At 34.0% G+C, this 21942-nt stretch overlaps 2 protein-coding genes across 6 annotated transcripts; one reads left to right on the top strand and one right to left on the bottom strand.

The window, feature by feature from the left end:
• Nucleotides 1-800: 800 nt before the first annotated feature.
• Nucleotides 801-1501, bottom strand: LOC105791762 (hypothetical protein). Its single transcript, XM_012619974.2, has one exon. The coding sequence runs from the start codon at nucleotides 1345-1347 to the stop codon at nucleotides 961-963; it is 387 nt and encodes a 128-aa protein (XP_012475428.1). The 5' UTR covers nucleotides 1348-1501; the 3' UTR covers nucleotides 801-960.
• Nucleotides 1502-15483: 13982 nt separating this feature from the next.
• Nucleotides 15484-21215, top strand: LOC105791760 (protein OBERON 4). Of its 5 annotated transcripts, XR_008198817.1 has the most exons (5): nucleotides 15484-15831; nucleotides 15978-19270; nucleotides 19875-20495; nucleotides 20583-20607; nucleotides 20755-21215. XR_008198817.1 is itself a non-coding variant. In XM_052635102.1 (4 exons), exons 2-3 carry the CDS (start codon nucleotides 16009-16011, stop codon nucleotides 20444-20446), a joined length of 3834 nt encoding a protein of 1277 aa, XP_052491062.1. In that variant the 5' UTR covers nucleotides 15484-15831; nucleotides 15978-16008; the 3' UTR covers nucleotides 20447-20495; nucleotides 20711-21215. The 5 variants fall into 5 exon arrangements, 4 of the variants coding, with proteins under 4 accessions (XP_052491062.1, XP_052491061.1, XP_012475426.1 ...); XM_052635102.1 differs by lacking the exon at nucleotides 20583-20607 and having other exon boundaries at nucleotides 20711-21215; XM_052635101.1 differs by lacking the exon at nucleotides 20583-20607 and having other exon boundaries at nucleotides 20642-21215.
• The last annotated feature ends 727 nt before the right edge of the window (nucleotides 21216-21942 follow it).

Raw genomic sequence — 21942 nt, 5'->3', positions numbered from 1 at the left:
CTGAAAATTGAAGGGGATGCCGATTATGAGGGAACCAAGTGGCCGTCTTTATTTTCTATTATTATTTGGTTTCTCTGGAACAGCAAGAATGCCTCCATCTTTCGAGGAAGCCATAGCAACAACAAAGAGATTATTATGAAGAATCTGTCTTGGGCGAAGTCCGTGCCATCAAGTAAGGCATATCGTTCTTTGAGTTTGTATCAAGATATGAATGATGCTAGGCATCCACCTAAGGAGAATTTGGTCAAAATTAATTCCGATGCTTCAATGGATCTGTAATCGGAAATTACAGCTGTTGGAGGAGTTCTTAGGGACTCCAAAGCTCAATGGGTTGTCGGGTATGCAATGGAGTAGGTATGTGTACTGTCTTCCAGGCTGAAGCTTGAGCAGTACTTGAGGGCATGCCAAAGAGGTTTCGGGAGAGTGGAGAATGAACCTAGCATTGCAGAGATTCGTTGAATTCATTCCCTCTGCAACAGGGACTGACAATTGAGGTGCTCACACATTTGTAGGACCAACAATACCTGTGCTGATTATATGGCCAAGATGCAGCGTTCGGTAGGTGCAGATATTCGTGCCTTAGGAAGAGTTACTTATTAAGAAAGGTCTTGCTTTGCATATCAGAACAACAGCTAGTTCTAGTGAGTCTTAGGTTACTTTACATCAGTTTATTGTTAAAATTTTAGATGTATAATATAAAGTTAGGAAGGTTTATTCTTTAATATCTACACATACGACAAATCTGAAATATAAACTTGAAGACACATGACATAAGCTTAGAGGATGCCATACACTTTAAATTCCTTTAAAACCAAAAATTGTATAAAAAAGAACTTCATAATGAACCCAAAATAACAAACAATAATTACAATAATCAAAGTTGAAAATAAAAAATAAAAAGAAAAAAGAAAAAGGAAAACCCCAGAGAGCTGATTAGCCAGTTGCTTAATATCAACCAACCTACCATGATTGTTTGAGCATGGACATCCAAGCACAGTATGCACAAACAAGCTTTTGAGACATGTAAACATAAACAGCAAACGATAAACTCATCAACATCACATCCTTCCAATCACCTTTGCGTTGTGGACTTATCTTTTCCTTCAACCCTATTCCAAGCTTCTGCACACTTCCCAAAACCCGACCAAACAACAACTGTCTCTTCTCCTTGTCTTCTTTCTTTGTCTTTGAACTTGATGTCGATCTCTCCAGTGATTCATCATTGTTATGAGAAGATGAAACCACCAGGAATCTGGGACGGTGCCTGCTCCTAGTTTCCCGTCGCTGAAGTGAAGAACAACAGTTTTTGTAGCGAAAATTAGGATGGTTTACACAGAGAGCTGCCATGGAGGTGAAAAAGAGAGAGATTTGAATGAAGGGTGAAGGGTATAAGATTGGGTTTTGATCATTGGTGGGTTTGGGAAGGAAGAGAAGTTGTGTTTGACCCAACTTTTGGGTGAAGATAAAGCGGTCGGTGTCACTGTAATGCAGTTTTGCAAGGAATAAAAATATCTGGAAGCAAATGTTTATTTACCTTAGAAATTGTTGTGGATAAGACTGGGCCACTGTTGAATTCATTCCATGCAGGTTTTGCTTTACTTGATTAGGCTTTCTCTGGGCTTCTGCCCTTTTCAAAGTTTCTTGGCCCATTTTGTGAGAATTTTTAAGTTCAAGTATGAAAGAGAAACCGCTTCAATTACATATTTCTTCCAAGTTGGTACCATTTTTTTAGTAGTTAAATTATTCTCTTTGATACTTAAATTATATATTTTTAATTACAAATAATATCTAAATTATCCTCCGTTACTCAAAATATTCCCACCGTTAACAAATTTATTAGCCATGACATTTTTAAATTAAGCCAAAAGAAAAGAAAATTGAGGTGACAATTGTACTTTTACAAAATCGAGGGTTTGATTAGATTATTAAATTTTGATTCTTTTCATTCTTTTTTGGGATTTAACTAGTTTTTTTCTTAATATTTTGAATATTGAATTGGTTAGTTGGATTAGAAATTAATTGGGTATTCATTTAGAATTAGGGATAAGACTAGTTGACCTGTAATTGTAAATTAATACAAATAAATAATTAAACAGTAGAATTGGAATAAAATTTGGTTGAATTAGCGGTTGATTTGTTCGAACCGATTTTCTCTTTTAAAAAAATACTTTTTCTAATTTTTATGATTTTTATTAATTTATTCGAATGAAAAGAATAAATCAGTCAAACTAGAAATCAATGAACTAACCAATTCAACTACTGGTTTTATTCTAAAAGTTTTCCCCTCTTTTTTTTCAATTCTTTTTTTTTCTATAAAAAAACAAAAAGAGTATCTCAAACACAAAGCAAAGAATTTTTGGAAAGCTACCTAATTGGGTGTAATTGGTAATTGGTTGTAATTACATCTGGGTGACATGTTTGGGTAGTCATTGTGATTGATGAGTTTCACTAAATTGGGAGTAATTGGAGCACCCAATTATACTTTTCAATTCTTAATGGAATGTAAGAATTGGAGTAATTACGCAAATAATTTTACTCAAATTTAATTTTTAAAAATATTTTTTATACAAGTTTAAGTTATAAATTTTTATATTATAAGTATGAACACATATAAGTGTTTGGGATGGTTATTGCAAAAGATTTATTATATTATAAAGTCTAAAAATTATATTATAGAACTAATTTATGTATATTTTTAAAGTTATAGCAAAAATATATATTATTTAAATCCTAATTATTTTTAAAGTTATGACCAAAAAGCTTATTATATTTCTTTTACATATTATAAAAGTGTTATAATATATTTATTGATAAAAGTTATGGCAAAAAGTATGAACATAACTTATTTATATATCTTTGATATATATTATAAAATTAATATGTTTATTCGTAAAAAAAGATTGGTATAGTTTTTATCATAACTTATTTGTAAAACAATAACCTTCTAAAGTTATGACAAAAAATTATTTTATTTATAACGAGTGTTATAAAAGTTATTGGACACTTTGTAACACCCCAAACTCAACTTAGACGTTATGGTCGAATCCGGAGATGCCACAAAGAAAGGGTTTTTAAAATTAAGTCGTTTCGTCAAATCATTCAAGTTTCATAACTCATATTCGTTTATATCTATTATTGAAAGTGTTATTTAATTCATTTATATCTATTATTGAAAGTGTTATTTAATTCATATTCGTTTATATCTGTTATTTGTCAAAACATAATTTACAGCGGAAGTCATAGAAAACGTTACATTTGAAAATCCCGTTCATATTTTTGGAAAACCTTTGTTTGAGTAAAAACCATGTTTTAGATAATCGTCGCAGTTAAAGTGTTAATACAAAAATCCGAATCCCAAAATCTAACCAAACAGTCCGAAGAGTCCAATTATTACAAAACTCCAAGAAATAATCCTTAAAGTAAATTAAAAACCTTTATTTAAAGTCGATTCATAGTCTAGTGGTCACTGCGAGACTCTACTGCACCAATCCGCCTAAGTCTGTGGATTACCTAAACAGAACAAACAAACAGAAGTGAGTTTTCGTAAACTCAGTGTGTAACCCAATAGAAATAGACATGCTAATCATACAGAAATCATATATACAGTCAAATTCAGATTCGGACCTAAATCCTTTACAGATACAGTTAAAAGAATCAGATAGGCAGATCAGATATACAAAATCCTACCCTCATTCTCTACACACCAACTCTGACCATCCCATCACACCATGTGGGGTTAAAAACACCCACCCAACCCTACACACCATATTGTGTCAGTACGACACGTATCAGACAATATGCAGTCAAGCTGCTAGAATATAGAATGTCATCATACAGAATACTTCCTCCATGTATATAATCCCCACCCCAAACATAATTACAGATTACAGATACAGAAATATCATGCTTAACATGCTTGCATACAGATATCATATATATATAGCAAAAATATTCAGACTTGCATAACAGTGTCCTACTCAAAGCAAACTACTAGAATATTAAATCATCTAATCTAGGGTTTGGATAGCCCTTACCGACCCTATGGTAGGCCCACAATCAATCAAAACGACCTGTCTGAACCTAAAAATATGGGCCCACATGCCCGTGTGGCCCACACGCCCAGATTGGCCTCACCCATATGGCCCACACGGCATGGCTCAAAACTCACACGCCTAACTTGGTCTAGCCCGTGTGGTCTACATGACCACACTCACACCACCACACGACCGTGTCCTTCGTACGGGCATACCTTCATCGAACACACGGCCATGTATCGCACACGACCAACCACACGACCAGGCACACACCCGTGTGGCGTCGACAGAATGCACTTTCGGCTTTCGTTGAAGCTCGATTTTTTGTGTTTTGGGTATACACCTGGTGCGGTTTTTTATGTGAAACCACTCTCGATGCCTTCAAAACCTATGAAATAGCATTCAATTGCCCAATTAGCAATCAATTACGAATCGACACATAACCCAAAATAACGCACATGATTTACCAACGACACGAACAGAACCTAGCGCGATTTAAGTTATCTAGACAAAACTTCACCGCTCACCACTTTCTCCTACACCATAAATATGCAGAAATCAATCCCTTAACTACTCACCATTTCATCAAAACAAAAGCATAACTCTAACCAGCGTTTTGGAAATCAAAAGTTACAGAACACCATAGTCTCACTTACCAGAATCGTGCGATAAACACTGACATAACCAAAAACAAAGATACGACAGCAGCTAAAAAGAAACAGAACCGTAAGAAAGAAGAGGAAAAGAAAATGGCAGGAAACAGGAAAACTAATGTTAGATTGATTCTGAAAGAGAGAGAAATTAATTAAAAAAATTTTAAAAATAAAAATCAAAGATATGACAACCTACCCCCGGATTTTCTCCCACTAACCCACTAACTCACAACCTTCTCAAATTTTTAGCTTAACTGAAACTCTATCAGTCAACTGAACAAAAATTAACATCCTCACTAACGTACGGATTCAAATACAATACCTTTCACACCCCAACTCTCTTACCACTCGAACCAATAAGCTCATTCTGATATGGATTAACAGACAGTTTTATAAAAACCCACTCAACAAGGATAAAGCTTGGATCTAAAAATAACAAAATTTGGCAAAATGGAGACTTGAACCTAAAACCTTATACACATACCCAAATCACTTAACCACTAAAGCAAATACATATTTATGTTAAAATTTACAGAAATAGGAATAAATAAATCAATGCGTTACACACTTTATAAAAACCTTTTTATATATAAAAGTTATATATTATGGGGCTATTTGGTAAATAAAATTTTGAGCTTTTTTAGCTTATTTGGACCCAAATGGAGAATTGGGTAGTTAAACTCTCTAATTGTAGTGTTTGGTGAATGGAGGATTATGTAGTTAAACCTCCAAAACAAAAAGCACAGGGATGGACAACTTTTTTCATAGGTGATTGGGAATAAGATATGTTCAATGACATATCTGATCATACTTGCTCAAAAATTACTCCCTTTTGCCACATGTATCTATTTTTTTAATATTTATTTACTTTTAATTTATTTTGAATTTACTTGTTTAAAATTATTTCTTATGCAACTTTATATTAATTAAAATATGTTACTTGACAACTTGTTTCAGAGTGTAACATAACTATCACTAATTTACATATCAAGAACATGACATAATTATCAAGAAGAATATAGTTTACAGTTATATTGATACACTATTAATATTTATCAATTTCCACGAGGTTAATATTTGCAAATAATGAACTTAAGAAATTTGTTTATTTAAATTTTCAAAATATTCACTAATTAATTTTCATAAGGGATGTTTTAATTCCTTGGTAATAGTGTTTTATTTCAATAATTTCACCCAAAATAAATACTTAACAACAAAATGTGTCATAATATTTGAGTTCACGATACAAATAGTCTATAATTTCAATCATAAAACTTATATAAACTTAATTTGAAGAAAGAATTATGCTAAATTATAACCCTTTTATAATATGTAAATTAAATAAAATTAATATAAATTTTATAGGCCCAGTTTGGCAATTGGTTGATAGCTTATGCAGTGACTGATTTGACGAACTGATTTTATTAACTGATTTGACCAACTGATTCCATTAAATGTTTATTTAAAAGTATTTGGTAAAATTTAGCTAAAAATACAAAATATTTTCTTACACTATATCATGAGGTATGATACTATTTGAGGGAATGAAGCCAGACACACAAGCACTGAAGACGACTCGCAAACTCTTTAATTTGAGACATAAAAAGCTTTGAAATTTGGTTGAGAGAATATTTGTCCTAAAAAATAATTTTACATATTAACAATATTACCTTAGTATAGCATAAAAAAAAGTTAGATGGTACTAGCATGTTGCATACTTCATAGCTTCATTCGTGAATCTAATTTTATAATCTTCTTCACTTGAAAGAGGTTTTCTTTGCATGGACATCATAAGTCCTTGGAGACCCAAGCAATGAAGAAAGAAGAGAACTAGAAGCTTTTGTCTTTGACGAGAGTTTGGGTGTCAAATTTGACCATTAAACCTTTTTAATTTTCTTTTTCATATTTGATTATCTTAATATATTGTAATATTTCAATTTGACAATGGATTGTAAGTGGATTTGATCATGATCAGGTGATCAGGCTAAATCTGAAGATCTATTTGAAAAGTGAAAAGGTTTATACAAAAATATAAACTTGAAAAATAGATTTGGACAAAAATAGATTTGAGCAAAATATAAATATGTACATACTTAATCCAATTTTATTTTTTTATTCTTTATATACTGCTTTTAATATCTAATATTGGAAAAATATAAATATGTACTTCAAGTTTGTAAATTTTAAATTTTGCACATTCATTCATGCATTCATTTTTTAATTATTGTAAATTAAATTTCATATGTAATATTTACCGAATTTTTTTCTTTAATAAATAAATGAGAAATCTATTAAAGATATTAGTGAAATATTATCGATTAATTTATCAATTTAGTTACCAATTGTATATTTTTTTTCTTTTTCTTTTGAACAAACATATTTTTTATACAATTTTTTATGTAATTTTTTAAAAACTTGAAGTTTTATTTTATCATAATTGAGAGTAATTAAATATTTTTAATTATTAATAATTTGTTAAAATGTTATAATAAGATTAATAATTAAAGTTTTTTCAAATTTTAATTAACTTGTAAAAGAGCTTTTGCCAGATGTTCAAGTTTCAGAGTTCAAGTATTGGCAATGATATCTCCCTAATTACAATGTACTAAAAAGTTACTTTTTTTCTTTAGCCTGAACATGTTAAAAGATGAGTTTCTTTTTGAGTTTATTTTGATTTCACCTTTTAAATTTAAAATTTCAAGATTAATTTAAATCAAGTTTAAATGAAATCCAATTCAATTTTTTCAAATAAAATTTCAATTTATATATGAGTTTTATTTCATGTACAATGTTGTACATGAAGTTATGAATTATGATTTTGTGTAATTTTATATATGAAATTTTGATTTGATTCAATTTTAATAAATCACTAACAAAGTTATTGATATAGCACCAATTTATATTTACATATTAGAAGTAACGAACCGAAAGTCTGTGGTGTCAGAAAGTGTGATTTCAAAACCTCGTAATCGTAAACCGGAATCGTAAATATTTTTATTAAATATTTATAGAGTTATATTTTTGTTGAAATAGTGCTTAATTAGGACACAAGAACTAAATAGTAAAAGTTTCAAAAGTTTAATTTTTAAGGAATTTATAATTAAAATTTAAGTGAGGGGCTTATATAGTGATTATACCATTAAATCATTTACATTGGACTGTATAAGGCTTATGTGTTGTAAATTTTATAAAATTTTAATTTCAAATAAATGAAAATCAATTAAAATTGAAGTAAAGAAAAATTGGTAGTGGAAAGGGAGAAAAACATGTTCTTTCGTTAGCAACCGAACCATTGTAGGAGAAACTCTCAATGCACGGTTAGAGATTCCAAAAATTCAAGCTTAAAATTTGTATGTTCAATTTAGTCTCTTTTCTTTTGTTTGTAATTTTTATGTTTTCGGAATCTCGGGAGCTTAAGCTAACCGATTTATATTTTATTTTTTTGTACTGTTAAAGATTGTGGATGTTACCATTGTTAGATAGTTGAAGCTTTTGGCAATATTTTGATAAATTTTAAGTTTAGGAAAAGACAAAGTCGTCGATGAATAGCTTGGAGTTTATGGTTTGTGTTTCTATAATTCGAATTATCTTGTAATTGTTGGATATTGACTTGTTTGTTGCATATTTACTTGTTTGTGCATAGTATGAAATATCTTGTTTGTTTTTATTTGTAGCTAATGTCAACCCGGATTCCTCGAAAAAAAAAAGGAAAAGACAAAGTCATCGACGAATAGCTCAGAGTTTACGATTTGTGTTTTTATTATCTGAATTATCTTGTAATTGCTGCATATTGACTTATTTGTGCATGGTAAGAATATAATGTGAGATCCTTTGTTAAAATGAGATGAATTGGATTGATTTGAATTTATTGATGATTATGAGGACTAAATTGAATATATGTAAAAAATGTGTATGTTTATACAAATGTGAAATTGAGTATATTTATTGAGATGAATTATTGTTATCATATGTTGGATAAATGTATTCATGATGAAAAATAATGTGAATTGAGATATTGGTTGATAATGAAATATGTAATGAATACCCTATTAACTATTCGGGCAGAGTCAGATATAGTTGGCATGTCATAGGATAGGAAGAGTTTAGGTTACTTCGAATACGAGTCGATGAGGCACTGGGTGCCAATTTGCTTCGATTATACCTATGAGACATTGGGTTTCAAACTTATTGATAAGCGCTAGGCGCAACTATTTGCTTCGGATTTATCTGATGAGGCACTGGGTGCCAAACTGGTGTGTTGGTTGGATCCATGTATTCGTTAGTGTCCGAGCCATGTTAATAGGGAAATAAATGGTAAAAATGAAATATTTGATATTGAAGTGGCAAATGATGAGAGATGGAAGTGAAATGTGAAATGGAATATGAAATTATAGAACGAGTTGGAAACATTGATTAATTATGTTCAATGAATCCATGAATTTGGGAATTGAGATGGAATGTGTCATTATATGTGTAATAAGCCAATTTAGCCCGGGCCCAAATAATAAAAATAAACCAAACCAAAAAACTAAAAATATAATAACAAAATCAACAGTCCAAGTCCATTTACAATATGGCCCAATATGGCCTAAATGAAAAAACCCTAAAGCCTAACAACCTAAATCTCTTTTCAATAAAATAAAAAAACCTTAAAGTCCTTGCGTCGCTGCCCTTGTCCACGTCAGCACGTGCACGCCCCAAAGCCTGATGCGCATTGGCCGCCGTTGCACTGAAATGGCAAGGGCCGGCTTCTCTCCTCGTCGTTGACTCCACCGCCCCCTGCGAAAATGGAAAAAATGAAAAGACAAGAAGCAGATGAACAGTAGCAGGTGAATAGTAGATATAATAAAAAATAATATGTAAATCGGCTATAAAGGCCAAATTCAAGATGTAATTTTTTTTGGACACGGAAAAATACAAAAAAACATCAAGTTTCAAAAGGTAGCATATTATTTTTTGATTTTTACTTTCGAAGCAAATAAAAAATAATAAGTAAAAATAAAAAGGGTTACCTGCCTTTTCATCTTCTCGTCGCCGTCGGTGTCTCTTCCGATCCGAGAGGCTGTCAAATCCTTGGGGATTCGGCCAAGGCCGCGACGGAGGGCGTCGAGAGTCAAAGAGTTTCTTCTCTTTTGGGGGGGTTTGGCTTTAGTTTTTGGTAGTTTCAACTCCAAATCGAAGTTCTACGTAAAGAAACAAGAAAAAATGGAGGATTTTGGTTTTTTTTTTGCCACCGGAGGTGGCGATCGCCATCGCCAATGACTGGTGGCCACAACAAACGGACGACGGTGTTGTGGTCAGAATGGGAGAAGGTTTTGAGAGAAAAAAACAAGAGAAGAGTTTTTTTTTAAAACAAGGTTTAAAATGATTTTTTGGTCTGATTTTTTGCTTTTATATAGGGTCCTATACGACGTCGTTTTGGGCTTAATTTTCAGACGCCAAAATGACGTCTTTTTGACGAAACCCAAATATCCGACTCGACCCCATCCTAGGATCCGCGTGTTTTCGCAGTAATGGGATATTTTCGCTCCTAGTCATTTCGCTTTTGGACCCCTTTTTAATTCGGTCCTAATTTCACTTTTTTCTTTTTTAGATTGGACCTTTTAATTTAATTCATTTTCAATTTAGTCCTTATACAGCTGACCCCTGGGGGAGTGACACGTGTACTGTTTTGGACTAATTGTCCTCGGGGTCTCTGAACTTTTACTTTTACATTTTAATTTAGCCCCTTTTTATCATGTTTTTTTTAATTTAGACATTATATTTTCTTGGACCTTCAGTTTAGTCCTTTATTCCCTATTTCTTTAATTATGTTGCAATTTATGGCTTAATTTTTGTTTAAATTTCAATTTAATCCCTCACTTGATTAATTTTGCCTCTTTTATTTATATTAACACTTAGAATTTATGTCATTTACGTGTCTTTTATTTATACATTTGATTCTTATTTTATCCTTATTATTATCATTATTATTTATTGTATTTTGATTATTTATATTAGAATTAGAATAGTAATTATGGATTGATTGATTTATTTGTTTATTCATTTATGTATTATTTCCTTACCCTTTTTATTTTAAAATTTTATTATTCATTTTCTTTTATTAGCACATTTTGTTGCCCTATTATTATTATTAGTATTATTATTGTCATTATTTATTTTTCTTTGATTATTTATATTAGTATTAGAGTAGTAAATATTACGTGATTATCGCCATTATGTTTATTACGAATTGGTTTTATTATTATATTTGTATTATTGTCATTCACTAGCACAACATTTTTATTTTTTGTATATTCATCGCTCCATTTTAATATACTACCATTTCATTTTATTTCATTATAACCATGTCACGAACTGTGTTTAAATATATTTATCCGTTGTTGTACTATACCCAAATAAGATAAATACGCATTGTTTTAATTTGTTATTACTCGATAAAGGAAATTTTTAAAATTAAGGCAATATTCCGTATTTGGAGATTTGAGAAGTCGTGCCCTAACTTACGGGGTTCGACTTTCTCCTTGAACCTAGATAACCGAACATCATTTTTAAAACGAAAACACATGAGATTTAATTAATGATCAAATAATGAGCAAGCTTATTTTTGAGGATTCGAAACGTCGTGTCCTAACTTACGAGAGGTGACCATTTTGTTTACTTGAAGATATGAAGGCCTTTCACATATGTTTTGATTTACTTAAGTGATTTTAATTAAAAATATTATTATGCAAGGTGATATCATGTTTTAAATTCTCTTCAAATTTTTAATTCTCGACACTAGGACATCAATTAATCAACTATGTACCAATTTTGGGTGTTATGAGGGTGCTAATCCTTCCTTGTGCGTAACCGACTCCTGAACCCAATTCCTGAATTTTGTAGATCAAAAAGTATCGTTTTAATAAGTATAACATTTTACTAAAATGAGTTTAAAGGTGATCTAGTCAAACTTAAATAAAAAGATTGGTGGCGACTCCATTTTCGTATTTTTAAAATAAAAAGTCAATTTCAAAAAAGGTTTCAACAATATGAGTTGAGTTATCAAATGACATATGAAATGTAATTGTCATATATTAATATTGGTAAAATGTGTTGGTTGTGAACAAAGAATGTGTAAATTGGCATAATTAACATAATAAATTGCATGCCATCACTTATTTTAACTTAGGCATCTTAATGACTTATGTTATGTTTTAATGTTTGGATTATAGAAATACCATTGAGTTATACTCAACCGACGGTTTGGTTTCCATGTGCAGGTTAGATATTTTACAATTCAATCATCAACTTTAGCATCCAGCAACAGCCCCAGACTCAAGTGTTGGTGATGTTTTTATTTTGGATCATGGCATGTACCTAAGGTGTCAATGGCTTATACAATGTTTTACGTTGGATTTTGTTGGCATTTTGAAAATCATATGTATATATATCTGTGTGATGGCAATGATCATGAAAATGGTATTTTGTTGAGTAGTTTGGCTTGTATGTGTTGCTTAAATAGTGATTATCTGATATGCCATGGAATAGGTGGTGTGTAAAGGTGATTCATATGCCTAAGTTATGCTTGAAATAATTTGGTAGGCTAAGTGCATAAAATATAAGGTTGAATTGGAGCCAATTTAAGATTGTTTTGAATGGCTAATTTGATGCATGATTGGTTGATAGTTGAGGTGCCATTGAAGACATATTGGAATGGTATGAAAATGATGCTTTAGTTGATTTTGAATTGTTAGATTGAGGTGTCAATTGTGGCATATTGGTTAGGCACTTAGGATTATTGTTATAACTGATGTTTTTGATGATTTTGAATTGGTTGAGATATGGTGTAATGTTGGCTTATGGCATAAGTGAACTAGGGATAGCAAACTTGTATTAAAAGGTTTCTTCAGGTACACATGGTCGTGTGCCATACACGAGCATATGGCATGACTGTTTGGTATGTAGGTTTTAGATGATATTTGGTGCACACGATCATAGTCTGTTACACGACTGTGTGAGTCTAGTCTCACACGGCATCAGGTTGTTGCACAGCTTGCCTACACGATCGAGTGTCCCATCCCCACACGGCCTCAGCCTTCCATACGGTCAGTGGACACGGCCATGTGACCCCCGTTTGTAGAATTTTTCTATCTTTTTGTTTTTGTTTCAAATTGATCCTTATTTGATAGTAGGTTGGTTTTAAGCTTTTGTAAGCTCGATATAAACCCAAATTCGATTGTAATGTTTGTTATACTTAATTATACGCGATATATTGATATTTAACTGAAATTTTGAATTATAAATTGCATGTAAATAATTTGTATTTGTCTGTAGCATTCTATTACTCGGGTTTGGCGAACGGACTAGGTAAGAGGTGTTACAACATAAATAATTATATTTATTTAATATAAAAATAAAGTGGTGTATACCTTTATTTACTTAAATGTGTACCGTTGAGTCAAAATCAAAGTTCTACATATTCGTTTGAACTGTGATCAACGTTTCATGCATGTAATGACATCAAACCAAAATTTATACATCAAATTACACATTAAATCACTATTTTCATAACCGAACTAGTTAGACAGGGGATTGACTGGGGTACTGATCTGGAATAAGGGGTTAGACTGGTTGAGCCATGAACTAATTGAATTGGTTGAAATGAGGATTGGGCTACTTGAGATAACCAATTCGATTGTTTGAATTGACAATTGGACTTTTTTTCCCTTTTTTTTAGTGATCTATTCAATTGAATTGAATAAATTGATCAGATTGGTCGAATTGAAAACTGGTGGTATGATCAATATGCAAATTTGGAATTTATTGCAAGAAGGAAAAAAAAATGTTAAAAGAAGCCATAAGTTCTAGTGCTCTTTGTAAATTTGAAATTTAGTCTATTTACTTTTCAGATTTTAAAATTTAAGTTCAACTATTCACACTATTAAAATTATTTTGTAACAATTGAATCTGAATTTGAAATATAAAAAGTTGAGGGACTAGATTCTTAGAAATAAAAGTATAAGGATTAATTTTCAAAATTATGAAGAGTAGAGGGACCTGCTCATATTTTAACCAAAAAATGGTATGAGAAAAAATCAGATCGCTGCATTGAAATTGACTTCCCAAGTTTGGAACAGTAGTCTGGGCTCTAAGCCCAAGTCTTTTGACCATGCGCGTCGCTCACTTAACTTACACGTGCGCTTGTCTTTCTTTTCTTATCATGAAATTTCGGGGAAAAAAAAGAAATAAATATTTTCATTCATCATTTCCTTTAATTAAGTGTCCATATGAATATTCCATCATTAAGCAAAGAAAAGAAAAAGGTAATTTTATAATGACGTGAAATGTCAATGTCAGTCAAACCTATTCTTCTTGCAAGTTGCAACAATAGTTTCAGGTGGTAATATAAAAACCGTGTAAACCCTAAAAGAAACTCGTCGCTGTTCTTCGGCACATTTCGTAAATGAGTCAGATTCTCGACACGTGTCTGGAAAAAATCTAACTTTACTTTCTTAAAGATGCAGACTGTTGAAAACTCAGCTACCACTCACGCCTAATTCCTACACCTTATTTAAAATGCTTTGTTTTTATTTTTTTAAAAAGTTCTCAGTGACATGACATGACTGCAACTACCAATCTACATGTGCCACGTGTAATGTACATTCACTTTCCTAAACTTACCTCTTTACCATTCAAAAGGTCAAATCCTTTAAAGGGGGTCCATATATTATGAGTTTGGACAGTTTAGTCCCTATATTGTAATTCGATATTTTTAATTCTATACTTTTTTAAAAATGTTTTTCTTTGTGATACATATGAAATTATGATTTCATGAAGATCCGTTCATCGCTTTCGAATTTTGATTCATTCTTTCCATTGTTAGTAGGGGTAAGCTTCCGATATGCACTCATAAACAGGACTAAAAAAGGACGGTTGGTCATAACATTAATTGATCTTCTTACTAGTTAACTGATTTTCCATAGAAAAATGATAAACTTGAAAAAATAATAAAAGAAATAATTAAGTCATAGTATGCAAAAAAACATAAAATAAAGGGACCTTTCCTAAAAGTTCACTTTAAATATGGACTGATACAGTGTTGTATTGAGCTCTGAAAAGAAAAAATAAGAGTCAAAAGAGTAAATATTTTTCAAAGGCAATGAAAATTATGCGAAAAATCAGTGAGATGAAGGAAAGTGATTGGTGGTTGCAAGAGTTTTGACAGCGCCTGTCTGCACACAATGGTCGCCCTGGTAGAAAAAACAAGCACACCACCACTTGGACTTTGCGTATCAAAAGTCCAAAACTCTCCTCCTTTTCATTAGTTAAGCTGCGTTGACTCAGATAAACGCTATTATTGCTCTCAAGAAAAATCAAATTTCCCTTCATTTTTCTTAGGGTAAAATACCTAATTAGTCACCTAACTTTTAGAATATTTTCATCTTGGTCATTAAAATGCAATTTCGTAATCGTAACCTAGAAATTAGATAACCAAAATGAAAGTATAAATATGATGTGAATATGATTTGACGTGTATGTCATCATTTGTTAAGATTTAAAGCTTTCTTTTATTCTAAATAGATTTTACAATTGAGTGATTAAAATGAGAATGTCTTAAAAGTTGATTGATGAAATTATAAGAATTTTTATATGACCAAAATGAAAGAGCTTTGAAAATTGGGTGACCAATTAAGGAAGTTAACCCTTTTGTCCTTGTCATTCTTCCCAATTTTATCCCCCAACCAAACCCCAAATTCCCACAACCTTTTTCCACCTTACCTTTTATTACCAACAACTGGGGCGCGTGCGTAAATTCACTCTCACATTTGGGCACAAAGTTAAATGAAATTCCCAAACTTTCCTCTTCACGTTTTAGAAGCTTTTCTCCCCCCATAATCTCAAAAAACTTAGGGCATTGCGTATCGTTTAATTAAAAACCTGGATTTGCTCATCATCACTAGTATTCTTCTTTCCTTGAATTGCACTTTGGGCAATTTTTGTAGCCATTTGGAAGCTTCCCCTTTTGTTTTTATTTTATTTCCTTTGTTTTTTTTTTTGTTACATTTCTCCAAGGTTTTGCTTTCAAGGTCTGCATCCCGACGAACACTGTGAGATTCCCGTCATGGATGTGAATTCGACATGAAATTTGTGCAATTCTCCAGGTATTCATATTTAAAGGCTCAAAAATTATTTATTTTCAAAATCCTCTAAAGTGAAGACTGCTTGATTTTGGGCACAAAATTAGGGTTTTTGTTTTCTGTAATCTCTTATCATATTGTTGTTAGATTTTTTCTTTCTTTCTTTTCAGCAAAAAGATATTGCTTTGATATACCGAAATTATGAAGCGGTTGAGATCGAGCGACGATCTCGATTCCTATGAGAAAAATGCTAGCAAAGAATTGAATCAGAATCAGAATCAGAACAGAAATCGGTCATCTTTTCACCGAAGCAGCAGTAGCAGCGTTGGCTTTTACTACAAGCCGTCTTCAACCTTTGATAGCAATTCCCGGGCCAAAAGCAATCTGATCTCATCGTCTTTGTCTCGTTATGATAGAGATCGGTCCATGGCTGATGAGGATAGCAGCAGGGAGAGGGAAAGGGAGAGGCTGGTCCGGAAGCGATCAGAGCATGATTTTGATAGCTTTGATAGGCGAAAAGCAGGGTTTGACCGGTACAGAGAAAGTGGTGGTGGTGGTGGTAGTAGTAGTAGCCTTCATAGGTCGGAGAGCTTCTGCGGACCTCACAGAGAGTTTCCAAAGGGGTTCCGGTCAGAAAGGGACCGAACTCGTCGTGAGAGTGTGTGTGGGAGCTCGTGGCGAAGGTTGGGAATTGATGACGTTAGAGGGAGTAGTAAGGTGCAACTGAGGGATGTTAGGGATGTGAGCTCACCTACAAGGTCAAGGGATTCTTTGGGGGCAGGGAGGGTTGTTGGGGAATCAAGGGAGAGGGAAGATTTGAGGAGGAGAAGCTCCAAGGCAATGTCTACGTCAATGTCAAGGTCGCCAACATGGTCACGGGATTCAGGCAGTGAGCAGTCTAAGAGTGTTGGTGGTGGAATGGATGAGACTAGAGGTAGTAGTAAGGTGCAACTGAAGGATGTTAGGGATGTGAGCTCACCTACACGGTCAAGGGATTCTTTGGGGGCAGGCAGGGTTGTTGGGGAATCAAGGGAGGAGGATTTGAAGAGGAGAAGCTCCAAGTCGAAGTCTAAGTCAAGGTCACCAACATGGTCACGGGATTCAGGCAGCGAACAGTCTAAGAGTGTTGGTGGTGGTGGTGGAGAGGAGAAGAAGAATGAGGAAACACTGGTGGAGAATGGGACTAGTAGTGAGATGGAGGAAGGTGAATTTGATCCTGAACCTCAGGCTAAGTGTGAAACTGATTTGGCTACTGAAGCTGGAACCGGAAATGATGGGAAAGAGTCTTGTCAGATAGAAATGGAGAATGTTGAAGGTGGGATGATTCCAAATGTGGAAGGTTTAGAGGAGGTTAATGAAGAGGTGGTGAATAAAAAAGAAGGTGATGTGAAGGATGATGGTGAGTTGCAAGATTGTAGACAGAATCTAAATGGTGGAACTAAAGAGGTGGTGAATAGAAGAGAAGGTGATGTGAAGGACAATGATGAGTTGCAAGATTGTGGACAGAATTTAAGTGGTGGAACTACTGGTAGTGGGGATAAGATGGATGATGTGGCTGGTGGTGAAGTTGGAAAGGAGGAAGAAGGTCTAAAGGTTGGTGGTGAGAGTGAGTTAGACAGTGAAGATGCACTTGCTATGAAGTCATCCTGTTTGGAAGGGATCTGTAAGGAGAATAAAGGGATTAATCTTGAGAAGCAGCTCGAGGAATGTGAGGCAGCTGAGTCTAATGAAGAAGTTGCGGAGGAAAATGGTGAGCATAAAATAAACATGCATGTGGTCGAGATAGGATTGAGTCAGAATGTCAAGGATAAAGGGAAAGGAGTTGCTGTTGAATCTACAAATATTACTGATTCTGCAGCAAATGGGGTATGGAATGAAAGGGAATCAAAAGCTACAGATCTTGAAATGGAAGGGCCTTCTAGGGGTTTTGAGTTGTTTTCTCATTCTCCTGTTAGGAGAGTGGAAAAGCCAGAGCAGCCAGGTGCCAATAAGAAAGAAGAGAAATTGGCATTTGAGTCACTTGATCTTTCTCTTAGTTTACCAAATGTCTTGTTGCCAATTGGTGCTCGAGATACAGACGAGGTTCCTGGCTCCCCTAGCCACGGGAGGAGTGTGCAGTCTTTAACAAATACATTTCGTACCAACTCTGATGGGTTTACTGCATCTATGTCCTTTTCAGGTTCTCAGTCATTTTACCATAATCCAAGTTGTTCTTTGACTCAGAATTCCATGGACTATGAACAATCTGTTCACAGCCGTCCCATATTTCAGTGTGTTGATCAACTTTCTCAGGGAGCATCGCAGTCTCAAAATGAGTCTCGGCATAAAGACATTCCCATGTTTCAGAGAATTTTGATGAATGGCAATGGGTCTTTCAATCATTCTTCAGAATTACAGGGCAATTCAAATAGTCAGGCTTTGCAAGCACAAAATATGCACACTTTAGATGGAAGCTCGAAGATTCCCAATGTACTTGAGCGGCAGTTAAGTTTACATAATGATGTCAGGTCTCCTTCACAGAGTTTTGGGTCTCATGAAATCGCTTCAAATTACAGCTTAGAGAATAAGCAAGGCGTGAGAGAGAAGCATGGCGGTAGCTTATATAGGAGCCGTAGCCAGAAAGAGCAAGAAAAACTTCTGCTTGGTGGAGCTGATTGTGCTGAGACTGTAATGAGCAGTATTGTTTCTGAGCCTATCCTTGTTATGGCTAGGAAGTTTTATGAAATGATGGGACAGTCAGTTGCTTGTCTAAAAGACAACATTCACAAGATCATGTTAGATGCAGGTAAGCAGGGACAGCTACGTGCATTGCAGGAGGCCCTACGGAACCGATCTGATCTAACCCTTGAAATGCTGCTAAAATCACATCGGGGTCAATTGGAAATCTTGGTTTCCCTGAAAACTGGTCTGCCTGATTATCTTCGGGTAGATGACAGAATTCCATCTTCTAATTTAGCTGAGATCTTTCTGAACCTACGATGCAGAAATCTCATGTGCCAGACTTCTCTGCCTGCGGAAGATTGTGAGTGCAAGGCTTGCTCAAAGAAGAATGGTTTTTGTAGTGCTTGTATGTGTCTTGTATGTTCAAAATTTGACATGGCGTCCAATACTTGTAGTTGGGTTGGATGTGATGTCTGTCTTCATTGGTGCCATGTTGATTGTGGATTAAGAGAATCTTATATCAGGAATGAACATACTGCAGCTGAGGTGCAATTTCATTGTGTTGCTTGTAATCATCCATCCCAGATGTTTGGCTTTGTAAAGGAGGTTTTTCAGAATTTTGCAAAGGAATGGACGCTTGAAACTTTCTCCAAGGAACTTGAATATGTCAAGAGAATCTTTTCCGGCAGCAGAGACTTGAGAGGGAAACGACTGCATGAAATTGCTAACCAGATGCTTGTTAGATTGGCAAGAAAGTCTGACCTTTCCGAGGTTTACAGTCAGATAATGAGCTTCTTGACTGGTAATGTTATCTATTCTTTTTTGACAACTAGTTATGTTTTTTTTTCTCAGGTTAGTTGTTACTAGGTTAAGAAGTTAATCAATTTATATTGTTTATACATAATTTTCAAATCAGTACTGTTGACTCTTCACCCTGACAAACCTATGCTTAATAAATGAGAATTTGTCCTCTCAAGAATATTTATAAACGTTTCCTGGATCATATGAGATTGATATTAGTTTCCAAAGCATATATGACTTTGCTGTATGTTATTCCAGTTCTTAGTGGTTGATTAAATCTCTTTGGTCACCTTTGTAAGAATTTGTTTCTACAAAGCTGTGCTAAATTTTCTGAATGATATGCACAGTTGTCTTTTGATGCGTTAACTTTTTGTTCATTTGCAGCAGCCCCACAAAATTATGATGACTTCAACTAAATGGTTAGATAGATATTAACGTGATTTTTCATTTTATTTACTTTAAGTTTGATGTGTTATGGTCATTATTTATAAATAGCATGTTAATTTCCATCACTGCGTTTAGTGCAAGAAAATGACTGTGAATAGCACCTTGCCATGTGATTAAAGGCCAGTTGAAGTGAACAAACTTCTTTATTCTGATTGCAGATGCTGATTCTTCCAAGCCTGACAATACAACTGTTTTGTCTGGAAAAGAACAACAAGTCAAAGGAGTCAATGGTATGGCTGGACCATGTCAGGATGCTACAAGGCTCAAACCAGTTTATTCCGATAAAGCCCTTCAATTGGAAAGCGCTTCTAGCTTGCTTCCTGGTTTCCATGTTGACCGAACTGGGCTGTCTGAGAAACGGCCTTTAGAGTCAGAGTTGGAGAGGAGTGGTCAGAAGCAACCATTTTTGCCGGAATTGGATAGCTTTGTAAGAATCAAACTGGAAGAGGCCAAAATGTACCAAGCACGGGCTGATGATGCAAGAAGAGATGCTGAAAGCCTGAAAAGAATTGCAATCACAAAGGATGAAAAGATTGAAGAAGAGTACAAGAGTAGAATTAAAAAACTACGCTTGGTCGAGGCTGAAGAAATGCGTAAACAAAAGTTTGAAGAGTTTCAAGCTCTAGAAAGAGCTTACAGGGAATGCTATGGGATGAAGACAAGAATGGAAGCTGATATTAAAGATCTTCTGTTGAAAATGGAAGCCACAAGGCGAAACCTTGCCATGTGATGTGCTAAATTGAATGGTTCTTTGCTTTCAGTTAGAATTGTTATTGTAGGTAATGTCATCTTAGCGTAGAAATTTCAGTTATATAATGTGCGTACATTATGATTTGCCGTTTATGTAGTTTTTTTTTAAACTTTAGGTGTCTTGCAATCTTAGATATTTGCACTTCTCCAATACTTACCCGAATATGTACAGCAGGGAAGTTTCAAGACCACAAAGAGCAATGAGTGAATATCGTTTAAGCCTGCTTGATTTGCTTGCTTACAGGATAAGCGGAGCAAAGCCTCAGTTTTGTATGAGTACCATGATGCCTCCCAAACCTCTCATTATTGGCGATTGGGGTGCTGCAAATGAAGAGCTTCTAATGTGCCCCAGTTGAAGATGTTCTCATTCAGGCTTCTTCTGCAAAATACTATCACTTAAACCAGAGGCAGAGAGTGAGCTCCCAAGGGTTGCCTGTGTATATGTTTGAGGGCCTGCCATCCTCATCTAAGCATTGGGTGGCTGTCGAAATGAACCAGTCAAGTCAATGATGCTCTTGACTCCATTTCATAGACCAAAAGGTCTTTAGTCTTCGTTTACCATAAACAAACACACATGCAGTGGTGTCAAGGACTGACGTTTCGTTTTGGTAAATTACATAAAATACACCGCTCCTATGAGTGACCTGATCTTGGGTTGGTGTCTTGGCAATTGGCATTAATGTTTGATAAACATATATGGGGTAGAGCTTAATAAAATACTTCATCCAATACTCTTTTCTTACTCAAAACACCATTTTAAAAATTAATGCAAGAAAATGCAGGAGAAAAGAAAAAAAAGGAAAGTGGGAATGGGATTTTTTATTTTTTAATTTCTTGAAAGGAAAAGAAAAATAGAAAGGGGAGGGACAAGGGCACATGTGGAGGCGTGACCACAAGTCAAAGTTAGGGCCCATGAAATCTTAATTTTCCTTTGTGATGTTTCCACCTATCATCATCACCTGAGCCTATGGCACATGTACACATGTACATGCACATGCATTCCTCGAACTATGTGTGTCGTGATTGGAATCAATTTGTTTTAATTAATTTTCAATTACAAAAAGTGAGTCTTAAGAAAAATACTTTTTAATTTAAAAATTAAGCTTAATTAAATGTGCCAGAAATGATATAGTAGAATAATATGGCTTTAGGTAAACTAAACCAAACCAGAAAACGTGTAAGTGAACTAAAAATGTGGGAAATTGTAGGGTTATAAACAAAAAAAATTGCTTCCCAAGAAAAAATTAAATCCATCGTAGGAAAGTGTTATTTAGGATTTGAATTGAAAATTAAATGTTAATTTTACTCAATTCAAATCCTTTTCATTTCACTAATAATTTAATCGATGCAATAATGTAAATATCACATAAGAAATACAAGTACTATTTACTTCACTTAGACTGGAGTAACTAAGCCATTAGTATGTAGATGTAGTATTGATGCACATCACAACAAAGACAAAACAGTTGGAGAAGG

Source organism: Gossypium raimondii, chromosome 8 (assembly GCF_025698545.1).
Source record: "Gossypium raimondii isolate GPD5lz chromosome 8, ASM2569854v1, whole genome shotgun sequence".
Taxonomy (NCBI): domain Eukaryota; kingdom Viridiplantae; phylum Streptophyta; class Magnoliopsida; order Malvales; family Malvaceae; genus Gossypium; species Gossypium raimondii.
Note: the sequence above shows the minus strand (reverse complement) of the source record. Positions and strands in the feature narration are given on the sequence as shown.